Source organism: Chanos chanos, chromosome 5 (genome assembly GCF_902362185.1).
Source record: "Chanos chanos chromosome 5, fChaCha1.1, whole genome shotgun sequence".
Lineage (NCBI taxonomy): Eukaryota > Metazoa > Chordata > Actinopteri > Gonorynchiformes > Chanidae > Chanos > Chanos chanos.
In genome coordinates this window covers 50,484,818-50,497,316 of record NC_044499.1, presented here as the reverse complement: position 1 = coordinate 50,497,316, position 12,499 = coordinate 50,484,818, and the positions used below count along the sequence as shown (strand labels likewise).

At 43.9% G+C, this 12,499-nt stretch overlaps 2 protein-coding genes across 2 annotated transcripts in view; one reads left to right on the top strand and one right to left on the bottom strand.

The window, feature by feature from the left end:
• Positions 1 to 1,544, bottom strand: part of ccdc57 (coiled-coil domain containing 57) — a 24,039-nt gene extending 22,495 nt beyond the window's left edge. Inside the window, exons 1-2 of the mRNA XM_030774289.1 lie at positions 1,147 to 1,544; positions 1 to 4 (exon numbers count right to left, since the gene is read on the bottom strand). The exon at positions 1 to 4 is cut by the window's left edge and continues 105 nt beyond it. Of these exons, the coding sequence (XP_030630149.1) occupies positions 1 to 4; positions 1,147 to 1,544 (402 nt within the window). The remainder of the gene's footprint in view (positions 5 to 1,146) is intronic.
• A 7,314-nt stretch (positions 1,545 to 8,858) lies between these two features.
• Positions 8,859 to 11,507, top strand: slc16a3b (solute carrier family 16 member 3b). The gene is made up of 4 exons (XM_030774296.1): positions 8,859 to 9,081; positions 9,284 to 9,427; positions 9,803 to 10,585; positions 11,095 to 11,507. Exons 1-4 carry the CDS (start codon positions 8,859 to 8,861, stop codon positions 11,505 to 11,507), a joined length of 1,563 nt encoding a protein of 520 aa, XP_030630156.1.
• Positions 11,508 to 12,499: the final 992 nt, after the last annotated feature.

The following is a 12,499-nucleotide window of genomic DNA, read 5'->3' as shown; positions in this document are numbered from 1 at the left end:
CGCACTGCATGACAAAACACACACACGCACGCGCACACACACACGAACGCGCGCGCACACACACACACGCGCACGCACGCACGCGCACACACACACACGCACACACACACACACACTCTCTTGTGAAATCTGTGTTTCCTTATACACTTTGTTCTGTATTTTTCTCTCTCTGTTATTCATGCTATTTCCACTAAAGGACAGCTTGTTTTCTAGTTTCTACAGTCGAGGTGATAAGACACTTGCTTTGTTTAGGACAGTGTTTCTAAACTCCAGTCTTGGGGGCCCACTGTCCTGCACGTCTTTGTTTTAACTCTTCATTATCACAGTTAATTGATCTAATCAAGGCCCTGATGATTAATGGATCAGTGGAATCGGGTGTGTCAGTCCTGAATTAAACCAAAGACGTGCAGTACAGCGGGCCCCCAGAACTGGAGTTGAGACTTACTGGTTTAGGATGACTATGTCACTGCGAGAACTGGTTCAAAGTGGTATGAGACACCCCATGAGGGTGCAAAATGTTTATCGCATTTTTCCCATTCAGCTACACGTTACTGAGCTGAACACACTTACTTATGAATGATAGTAATTTACAGACATCCCGACTGGGTTGTATACCTTTTTTCTCTGCTAAGATACCCAATATGTCATCATATTATAAGTATGGTTACTGGCTTAATCATCTTTTCAAATGATATGTTTACGAAAAGCCTCTGTCTTAGGTCTTAGTGACATCAGGGAAGTGAAATCATCACAGATTAATATAAACTTTGGTGGTTTTCCAAGGTCTGCTGAGGAACAGCTTTTTTGTTTTGTTTTGTTTTGTTTTTCAGAAGAACTTGATGAAGTATTTGTTTATGTCATATCTAAAAGCCTCTCTGTGCTCATGCACAATCTCTAAAAAGAACATGAATACCTAACCCAACAGATTACCTATCTGCAATTTTGCACCCTTCAGTATATCACACAGTGTGGCAACAATCCATCCCGGTAGCTAAACAAACAACTCCTGTCAGGTTCTGCACTCATTTGTGGCTCACTAGACTGGACCACATGAATCTATTACTTTTAAAAAAAGCAGTGGAGTCCTCACTGACGGTTCAGAGGCTGCTAGAAACACCAGCGGCACACGGATGACTGGGTCCGTACCTCTGCATACTCTCCAGCTGCAGCCGATGTTCTACTTCTCTCTTCTGATACTGCAGCTGAAGATCCTCCCTCAGGTTGGTCTGCTCTGCCAGCGCATCTTGAAGTTTGGCGACCTGAATGCGCAGCTCGCTGATCTCTTCCCTTCTCGCGCCCTCCTCGGTGTGGGCTCGCGCCGCCATGGCATCGTAGCGTTCCAGCTCGCGATCCCGTTCCTCCAAGACGCGCAGGTTATACTGGAAGTCATCTCGCAGACGGAGAAAACGTTCCCTTTGGCTGGAGAGTTGAGCGGTGGCTTCAGACAGAGCTGTCTCCAGCTGCTGGATGCGGAGAGTTTGCAGTTCCTTCCACTCTCTCTCTTTACAGGCCAGCTGGGACTCCAAATCACCAGGGCTCTGCATGGTTACAGGATGTCGCTTCACACAAGAGCACTGGGAAAACTGTCTTCAAATTAAAAAACTCCAGGTCTGCACAAATAAAGGAATTGAAAAAGTTTAAATGATCGCATTCAGCTCCGCGTGTGAGTCATTACATAGAATTAGTTTACACAAATGGCCATCATAACCGGTCAGTGGTTGTCACTTTACGACTAAGCTAACAAGCAACAGACGGAGGGACCACCGCAAGAAAGCGCGAGAGGTATCGTCATATTTAATGACCAGGGGGGTATTTCAGAAAGCAGGTTTAGTGAAAACGCAGAGTTAGTTAACTTAGAGAAAGTAGTAAACCTCCTAATAGAAGAGCCCAATGGCTTTGTTTTGCTAGGAGAATGAAGCCACAGGACTCTTCTAGTCGGAGATTTACTACTTACTACTAAGTTAACTAACTCTGAGTTTTCACTAAACCTGCTTTCTGAAATACCCCCCAGTTAACTAACAGAGAGGACACGGTACGCCAGTTCATTTACAAGGGGCAGTCTTCCAGAGAATCAGCTAATTACGCTAAGCTAACGGACGTTTTCTGTCTTAGTTGTCCAAGTTATTACTATAATTCCGGCTTCGCAAAATTAGGTCAATCACAGGACTAAAGTCAAATGCCACTGTGAAGGCATTAAACAAACAAAATCGTTTCCTAAAAAAAACAACAACACACACACATACCGGACATGCTCGGTTTGTTGACAGGAGCTACAATGGCAGTTCGTATTTAGGTTCCGCGCGCTTCCTATGGTTGCGCTTGCAGTGTATCTATGGAAACGCCGAGGTTTTTCAGTGTTACACAAAATGTTATCCGTGTAGTACATGTATTTCAGGTTCCCAGACGACCCTATCAAAGTCTCTTTGAGCTATCTATCTATCTATCTATCTATCTATCTATCTATCTATCTATCTATCTATCTATCTATCTATCATTAAAACGAAACCAAGTATCGAACGTATAGATATATCTATACGTTCGATACTTGGTTTCGTTTTAAGGAACACCTCTGTTAAATTCATGTAACTGGTAGCCCCTGTGCACTATACCGCTCATCACACATAATACATGGCTCGATTTAGAATAAAAAGAAAACCATTTTTGAATAACAAAAACCTAACCCTATGGGGTTTCAGTTTCATCCTATTCCACTCTATATAATTGTGTAACGATCTGCATTAAAGGGTCGTTTGTTGAGATATCTGTTAATTAAATAAAGCAGCCAACTGTCTTCGCCTACTGTCTTGTTAAGAACTGTTCTCTTGGTCTCCTGGATTGTTAAGAACTGTTCTTGATTTCTGAAAAAAAAAGGAGGAAACATGTCAGTGCTCCTGTTGGACTAAAATAAACCCATTCAATTTTGGTTTGTTTATTTGTTTTGTTTTGTTTTTCAGTCCGTTTCCTTTCGGTTTTGCCCCTCCCCTAAAGACTGTCGAGAAAGCATGACATTGCTAAAAAAAATGAACTCGTTAACCCATGAAAGACTAGAAATGACATGTATGGAACACTCGAGCCCGTGGGGTGGAGTCCCTGAGTGGCACGGCAGGAAGTTTAGGGTGCCAAGCACACACAAAAGAAAGTGATGCAACAGGGAATAGTACACCTCACTCACCTGACGTCTACCTGCACTCTGTCACGTTTCCTCCTACCTATTAGCTGACAATGCTTTCATTTCAATGTAATGCTGTAGACATATACAAGGCAAAAACACACACACTCTACGCTCTTGGTGGTCTCATTATCTACATCACAGAGATGGGTTAGTAGTTACACTCACTGGGCAACATTTGTCCACTACATTTCAGTGTCAAGACTAGGGATTTTGTCAAAGGGTTACCTAGTAAAGACTGACCAAGACGAGTCTCAGAAAATCCCCTCTAATCCTTTCAATGTAAGTGTGTGTGTGTGTGTGTGTGTGTGAGAGAGAGAGAGAGACAGAGAGAGAGGAGAGGCAAACTGCACGTAGCGCTTGTGATTACGAGCATCACCAGAGCGCACGTCAGCATCGGCGCATCATATCCTCAGGTGGTACATCGGGGGCATTTGCCACTGCTCGCTCACAGAGAGACTACTTCATTGAGTTGAGAGAAAGCGCCGGGAACGCATTTTTCTTCACAGATGCGCACAGCGTTATCGCAGGATTACATGATATGATCCAGAGGCGACATTCGAGGACAATCGTGACCACCAAGCATCATTAAGGTAAGCATCACCACTAAAACAGACGAGTTATTAGGTAGGCTATTCAAATTATGGACAAACCGACATCTGACGGATGAGAACACTTTCTTTTAAAACAACTGTTCATAGGCTGCGCTTGATTCCACGTGTCCTTGAACACCATATAATTACGGATTAACGATGAACGGCAGAACACGCTCAAAATCAACGAATATACGGGAAACTCTCCCGTCACTTGGTCAGGCTTCTGAATGACCCAGAGCAGCAGCATACAGGTCCACAGGGAGACGAGCACTAAGTGGAAAAGAGCTATAAAATGAACGCTTTGCTGTGTGCGTAACAGGCTGCCTCATTCATTAGAAACCGATTTTGTGGTATTTGCGGTAAAACATTTTTGTCGAGGTGTTAAATGAACAGCCTGTTGATTTTTGTTTTTAGCTAAACCCTGTGTGCAAACATCAATCTGATTTAAGGCGATGATCGCAAATGAAACAGAGTGAAATCGTACGCTAATTTACGAAGGTTACGTGATGTTGGTCTATTTTTTTAGCATGGTAGAGACTACTACGTGACCATGTTCCCGAATCATACTGGTGCAAAAGCGCATTACTACAGTGTAACCACGATAATTACGTCACGAGTGCTTCATGTCATCCTAAGCACTGTCTGTACAATAAGGGGATCCTCATACCTCATACGGTGGACCAGAGTTGTAACGTGGGTATTTAAATAAGACTGAGCGGCCAAAAACCTCTGCATGGTTAATTATTTGATCATACGGCAAAGCCACGTTTTCCGCTACGAGTCATTGGCTTCAGAGAGGAAGTATCGTCAAGCGATGAAAGTCACGTCGGTCACGTAGTTTACACCACCGATTCTTAATACAAATCGATTTACCGCTGATATTGTCATCATCACCACCATTTGTCGCCGCCATCATATGATGGAATCAAAACGTAGATTAACACATTTAGCTGCTTCTTTTGGCAGGAGACCTCCATGGATGCTGGCGAAGGAACCAGCGGCTCGGGGAGTAAAGATAATTTGGAACCATTTCCTTGTTTTCTATTTTTGACTAATAGGCTACCTTGTCGCATGAGGATAAGCAACAATTCGAAGTTCTTTTGGATTCCCCCCTCCGCTGGGATTGGCCTGGGACTAAAACATTGGGGCTGTTATGTAATATACGAAAAGACACCTAGCACGCATGGGCTGCGCATACTTAATATCAGGAGCTCACCTTAAAATCGCACACTGTTAAGTTTATGCATCCATCTTGGCGAAGACACGCCAAGCTCTCAACACACTGTGAGAAATAAAAAGATACAGGGAGGAGAGATGTCTACAATCGTCGGAGAAAAGTACTGTGTGCGTATGTGCGCGTGCGTGAGAGAGAGAGGGAGCGAGAGAGAGAGAAAGAGTCTGTGTGAGAGAATACAGGTCAGTATAACTAGAATGGCAAATTGACCTTAATCCCATTTCAGTACATATTTCGGTTAGCGACACCGAATTTTACACTCAAATCAGACAACTGCGGGACTGTATAAACAATAGTATAATGCCAGTGAATTTGTTCCCAGGCGCTCTCAACTCATCGCCTAAAACATTTAATTTATAGAGAGCGATGTCATATCTTGTTCACTCTACTGACGCCACCATTCATTACAGGGAACATACGCATACATGCACATACAAGTAAATTACTCCTTCATCGTTCACAACTGGAATAATCTGAGAAAATCGTTTGTCGTTTTTTAGATTTACTTACTCTTCAGTAAAAATCAAAACACCCGGTTTAATCTTATTGTCAGTTCCATGGTAGCAGTGGCTGCCGGAGGGCTTTTAGAGACCAGAACTAATTGGGGGTGACGTTAATTCATATAGACAGTTGAGAAGAGCTGTTCTAATCAGTAACCATCAACACCAGCATGGTAAAGGGCTGATAGACACATAGGTACACGTCTGAGATGGACATATTATCATGTCACATTCTCACATTAAAACTCCACACCATATCCTAAAATCCCAACCTAATCCCAAGAACACACACTATAGTAAACATGTCTTCCAGTATTTCTGATCACAGTGAATGAAATTTCACCAATGACAGCCGCAGAGTTACAACCCACTGGCTGCTCCTTCATGGAGGAGAGAGATGTGATACAGTGTTATATGTGTAGATGGGAACAGGAAAGGTCAGGGGCTTTATTTGGGCAAGGGAGGAGAGGTGTGGAGAGAGTCCCCAGTGACATGTCCCCCTCCCTCCCCCAATTCCCCCCTGAACTTCCTATTTGGTATATTCTGAGCATAGCGGTAATGGGACTAGCTCACACACACTCTCTCTCTCTCTCTCACACACACACACATAAACACGTGCTACTGAACAGTCTGCGCTGGCCTGACCATAAACTGAGAGCGAGGTACGTTCTTTTTTATTCTTTAATGTCTGTCTGAAGTATTTCTGATAGCCTGATCAAAAAAATTGCGGACGTTCGGTGTAGTGTTTTTAATGAGGACAGAGACGAAATTACCTGTGGGATTCTATTTGGGTGTAAATGAGGTTGGATGCAGTGTACACTTTGTGGACAGACGTTTAGTACTTTCATTGTAGAGAAGTCATATTTTGAAGGAGCAGGGTCTGATTTAGTGTGTTCTCTGTTTAGGACGTGCATTTTCTGAAAAACTTTTTTTTACGCTTATCAGCTGTTCTCAGTTTAGTAATGTGGAAAACATGGAGCGATAGCTTCTTCATTTATTTCAGGGTGATTTGAATGAAAACTAAAACTAAAAACAAAAAAAAAACAAAAAACAAAAAAAATGACTTAAAGTCACTATTTTATATATGTTTGTAAGTGTTCTGTCATTATGAAGACCACAGACAGGCCAGGACTCCTGATATGATGATGTTAAGTCAGGCACATCTGTAGGTAGGATATTATGACACGCAGATCCAGAGAAAAGAGGAAGTGGCAGAGAAGGTCAGTGCAAGGGCGGGATGCTTAGCTCAGAGAATAAATACACGGCAGCCTCTGATTCAGACGCTGCTCAGAGGGAAACTCTGGCGACGTGAGTAGACTGAGAGCATTAAACATTCTGAAGAGCTGGTCGGGAAAAAAAAAGAAAAGAGGCGAGGTCAGGTAGGACATACATATGAACTTTTCTGAAAGGCTAACATACGAGGACCCGAAACAAACCGTTAAGAAATCAGATGTTCCTCATTCTGTATCGTCATATTCTCCACTGCTGCCGTCATCTTTTTGACGACAAAGACAGAGGTCTGTTACAGAGAAGTCGTTGGCTCAGTAAACAGGTGTTTGGTTGTGAAGTCATGCTACGTGATGCGAAATTAAAAGGTCGCTTTTAATTTCATTATATGAGACATTCAGGAGATTAGAATGAGACTCCAGATCGGATCCAGACTCGCCTGCCTTTCTCATACAGTGACATTAAATACAGTTTTATAAAGCAAAATGTGAACGAGAAGGGTACATCAGCGTGAAGGCGTATGCTATATTGCTGTTTAAAAAAGAAAATGATTTTGTTCATAACAGTGACAGAGAGCGAGAGAGAGGGACTGACTAAAGCTGAGACTAAGTCATGTCAAATGCTTTTATCTTAAGATTTTGGAATCTACCATCGCCTGGATGTTGGCGGGCGTGGCAGTTGAGAATTGATAATTATGGGCGCAATTCCAAACTGCAAAAATGAAGTTGCAAAATGCTGTCTCCCTATTCAGTTCTCAGACTTGCGTTTAAACTTGGCATGTAGTTCAGTATCGGCGTGTATGACTTTGTTGGGGGATGCTCGTTATAATTCCTTTTGAAGAAGACTAGAGAGGGGTGATAACAGGAAACACATTTCATTCAGTCATTGTAGTGAGCACAGGTTGAGATTCATTCCAGGTCATAGATAAGTCCTCTCAACTTTGACATATAATAAAAAGGGTTTGCACTTTGCGGAGTCAGCGGTGCTTTGCATTCTGAGGGAGGGGAGTAGCTCTTTATATAGCAGATTAACCTTTTCACTTAAGCTTTGGACATTCCACCGTCTGTAACATTGAATCAGCACAGAGTTAAAACGACGGGTCAAGGTGAACAGAAAGTGAAATTAAAAAAAACAAAAACAAAAAACAAAAAAAACAAAGCCTTGACTTCACCACTTCTCTGATGAAGATTGTGTAGGATGGGTAGGCACATTGTGTTCCAGCCTCTCGTCTCTGGGACACAGTGATGCAGCGATTCGCCGTTTACTGATAAAGCATCAGTAAGAGCAGGAGACTCATTGTACAGGCTATAAGACGACATGTAAACGGATTTCTTTAAGCATACAGACATCAGCGTCGCCGGCACAGTTTCAATCAGTTTTGACTGAGTGTACCTGCAGGGATCTGCCTTGATTCGGATCTAAGCAGAATTAACGTAGTCAGTTGAGAGTAAACCATTTAAAGCTCTTCTCTCTTTCTCTCTCTCTCTCTTTCTCTCTCTCTCTCTGTGTGTGTGTGTGTGTGAAGGTCACGGACTTCAGAAGCCTGTGATTTAAGATCCATAATGGAAACACGTCATGTGTTAGGAGTGTGTATGGAGCATGGTGATTTGGCAGAGCTACAAATCACCATGCGCTGTTTTACTGAGACATCGAATCTGGTTTAAAGGGCCAACAGTTTTCGACACATAGGATATGCCAAAAGTCTCATCTCTAGAATATACATTACACATTTCATAGATGAAACTTAGGCGGTCTATAACTTCAGTGTGCTATCTGCAGACACAGAAGTTCGAAAAAAAAAAAAAAAAAAAATCGAAAAAAAGAAAAACCAGAGCTCGCTATATCATTAGCTTGATATTCAATCATAAATCTCTGAACGTTATCCACTCACCTTGCTTTGTGCAAACCTAAAAAATGACACAAGCTGAAGCACTGTTAATAAACCAGCTTTAGAGGTTCAGTACAACTAGACATAGCTGGAGAGCATTTTCTCTTTACAGAATATCTCTGTTTGTGTTCACCCTATTAGGGTATCAGCCAAAGCTTATTTTAAGTCCCTTCATCATGCCACACCCCCCCCCCCCTCCTTTTCTGCGTCTTAGGGCAGAGCTGAGTGACAGGATCTGAGCATCATGGGTGGAGTTGCACTAGACGACGGCGGATGCGCAGTGAAAGCCCCGGATGGAGGCTGGGGCTGGGCCGTGCTTTTCGGCTGCTTCATCATCACCGGGTTTTCCTACGCCTTCCCCAAGGCTGTCAGCGTCTTCTTCAAAGAGCTGATCAGGGAGTTCGGTGTCGGGTACAGCGACACGGCCTGGATCTCCTCCATCCTGCTGGCCATGCTTTACGGATCAGGTAAGATTATCACGGCTCTTGCACCTGGGAGGACAGCCAGGGGGTTTGGAAGTGGCAGAACAGAAGGTATGTGTATGTATGCGTGTATGTGCGTGTATGTGTGTGTGTATGTATGTCTGTGTGTGTGTGTGTGTGTGTGTGTGTGTGTGTGTGTGTGTGTGTGAGCATGGCTGGGAGTAATCTGTGATTTGTTTCCCGTCAGGCCCTCTGTGCAGCATTCTGGTGAATCGGTTTGGCTGTAGGCCTGTGATGATTGTGGGAGGACTGTTTGCCTCTCTGGGCATGGTCCTGGCATCCTTTGCCACTAGCATTATCCATATCTATCTCTGCACAGGAGTCATTACAGGTGAGGCTCTTCCCACTATAAACACTTTGAAAGACTTTTCACACTTTGGCCATCTTTACGCTTAGCTACGGACCTCCTCCTAGCCTTCTGGGCAAAACAGAGTTACACCTTGGCCTGTATTGGACTTAAATTCAGATCTAACTAAACTCTGCACCTAAGCAACGTTAGCACAGTTTGTTTGGGGGCTACACTCTCCAGAGCATTTGTGAAACAGAGAACTGCTGAGCCTTGGAATTAAAAACAACCACAGGTGAAGAACAGCCGTAGGCTAACAAATCCCGCTGTGAAAATCCTTTCGGATTATGATGGCAGGACATTTTAGTTAGCATTCAGCTGTCACAAATCCATTTTTTTTCCCCCTGTGATTCCTTCCAGGTTTGGGTCTAGCCCTGAATTTCCAACCATCCCTCATCATGCTCAATCGGTACTTTAACGAGAAGAGGCCTCTGGCCAATGGGCTGGCAGCCGCAGGCAGTCCAGTAGCTCTGTGCTGCTTGTCCCCCTTGGGTCAGCTCCTGCAATACCAATACGGCTGGAGAGGCGGGTTCCTGATCTTGGGGGGTATACTGCTGAACTGCTGTGCTTGTGGGGCCCTTATGAGGCCCCTGACTGGCCCCAAGAAGAAAGAGGAAGATCAGGAGACCGCAGCAGTGGAGGAGCAGAAACCCAAGCCGAAGCGCAAGCTTCTCGATTTCTCCATCTTCAAGGATCGCGGCTTTGTCATCTACACGGCTGCCGCTGCCATAATGGTCCTAGGACTGTTTGTGCCGCCCGTGTTCGTGGTGAGCTATGCCAAGAAGCTGGGCAACGAAGACACGAAATCTGCCCTGCTTCTCACCATCCTGGGCTTCGTTGACATATTTGCCAGACCCACATGTGGAATCATCGCTGGGCTGAAGTGGGTTCGGCCGCGCTGCGTCTACCTCTTCAGTTTCGCCATGATCTTCAATGGGACCACGGACCTGATTGGTTCCATGTCTAAGGATTACCCAGCCCTGGTGGTCTTCTGCATTTTCTTTGGTATCTCCTATGGCATGGTGGGAGCTCTGCAGTTCGAGGTGCTGATGGCCATTGTTGGGACGGAGAAGTTCTCAAGCGCTATTGGCCTGGTTCTTCTGGTTGAAGCCATGGCTGTACTGGTTGGACCTCCTTTAGCAGGTCAGACCATTCGAGTCATTATATTCACGTTTTTAAATTCTTTATTTTTAAACTTTGGCTCAGAGAAGTTCTGTCTGTTTCTTGGCCCAGGTCTCAGATATCCTCTACCCATACAGAGATTTATTTTAGCCCTGCGATAGCACATCTGGATCAGGCAATTCAGCACTGGATTATACTTAACTGATTAGTCAGGGGGAACTTGAGGAGTGAGATGAGAAGCACTGTTTTATGTGATCTAAAAACGGTCAGTTAAGGGAATTTGTTGTGTATGACAAAATCATTAAATATCTTGCTGTCATTAAATAATCCTCAGATATCTCCAGAATATCTGCTAGATTTAAGTTCAAATATAGTCGCTGCTACTGAGCCAAGAGGGAATATCATAACAAAAACCCATCCCCTAAAGCTGTTTTCAACATTCATTCATGTTGCCATTCCACAAGTGGCAGTTATTAGTAATGGGAATGAGATGTCAAAAATTCAAAAATGTTTTTATTTCTGTTTTCCAGGGCGACTTCTAGATGCCACCAAGAAGTACATGTATGTGTTCATGCTGGCAGGGTCTGAGGTGGTTCTCTCAGCCCTGGTGCTGTGCATCTGCAACCTGCTCTTCATCCGAAACAAAACTCCCCAGCCTGACCCTTCCACCAAGATGGAGATGGCCATCACGGACACGGAAATGGAGGAGCTGAACAAGGCTCCTCAGGAGGACCACGAGGATGGAGGCGCCAAGGAGGCTGAGACGATTCATGATGGTGCTCTAGAGACAACTACGAAATCAGAGGAGGAATCTCCCAAAGAGACGGAGTCTGACCAGCAGGAGCTGAGCAGTGCTGGGGTGGACTCGATAGATGTCGAAAAAGTTCCCGCGGAGGGAACGCAAGCGAACGGACTCGTGGTGGAACCAGAATCAAGTATCTGAGAATGTTACCGTTTAATCTGGGCTTTACCAGCATCCGTTTCCTGCTCACCCTCTCGTTGACGGACAAATCTATTCGCACGACAAAAATAAGAGATGTTGTAATCCTCTATGTGCGCGGGTGTGTGTGTGTGTGTCTGTGCGTGTGCACATGATCTTGATGTTCAGCTGTTATACGTGTCACTCTTTTGCGCTGTAAGTTTTTTTTTTTTATCACAGCTAATGACGTATAATGAGAAACACCACTGCAGTTTTTCCAGTTCTCCACTGCCGCACAAAACACAACCAAACAGTTTGGAGTTACTTCAGAAATCGTACCTTTCACTGCCTTGTAGAGAGACAAGAGATGGCACTACAGTCTCTTCGTTTGACCAAATATTTATAACAGTATGTCTATTAATATAATGGACGTGGATAACAAAGCGTTTATCCAATGCTGGTAAGTGACTGCACTGACCACTCGGATAATCAGACTGAAAAAATGATTTCACTGAAAAGTGGAGTGGGAGTCTTGGTATGAAGAGGGTTTATTTTTTTGTGTGTGTGGAAAAGGTGAGGTTTGAGGTGAATTTCCATACATTTTTTTGGCCAGTAGTCATCCACACAAAGGCAGTGCTGTCGTGTTAATGTTGGGCTATGTTTGCTTCTCTATGGCATTCAATGTTTTGTTGTTTACTGTTTAATGTTTTCAGCAGCAATACCACGTTGAGCTGTGTCACCATGCTCTAGTTGTGAGCAAGTTTAAAGATGATACAATTATAAATTGTTGTGTGATTTTAAACATGTTTTTAACTCTGAAAGACGACCCTGTGGTTTCAGCAAACCAGAGAACATCTTCTGAAATGGATCTAGATATGACAGCGTTCTCACTTCAAGGCTTATTGGTTGGACCCAAATACTCAATACTCACTTTGACTCTGAGTCAGGGCCCGAATAAAAGTGTGATGGATACAAGCATTAGTTTGCATTAAAGACAGAGTGTTCTAGGCTCTTTA

What these genes read in the sequence shown, in the direction of transcription:
- slc16a3b (XM_030774296.1), top strand. Translation starts at nt 8,859, where the DNA reads ATGGGTGGAGTTGCACTAGACGACGGCGGATGCGCAGTGAAAGCCCCG. An exon ending in GGCCATGCTTTACGGATCAG is followed by an intron (nt 9,082 to 9,283) that starts GTAAGATTATCA and finishes GTTTCCCGTCAG; the next exon opens with GCCCTCTGTGCAGCATTCTG. An exon ending in CTGCACAGGAGTCATTACAG is followed by an intron (nt 9,428 to 9,802) that starts GTGAGGCTCTTC and finishes GATTCCTTCCAG; the next exon opens with GTTTGGGTCTAGCCCTGAAT.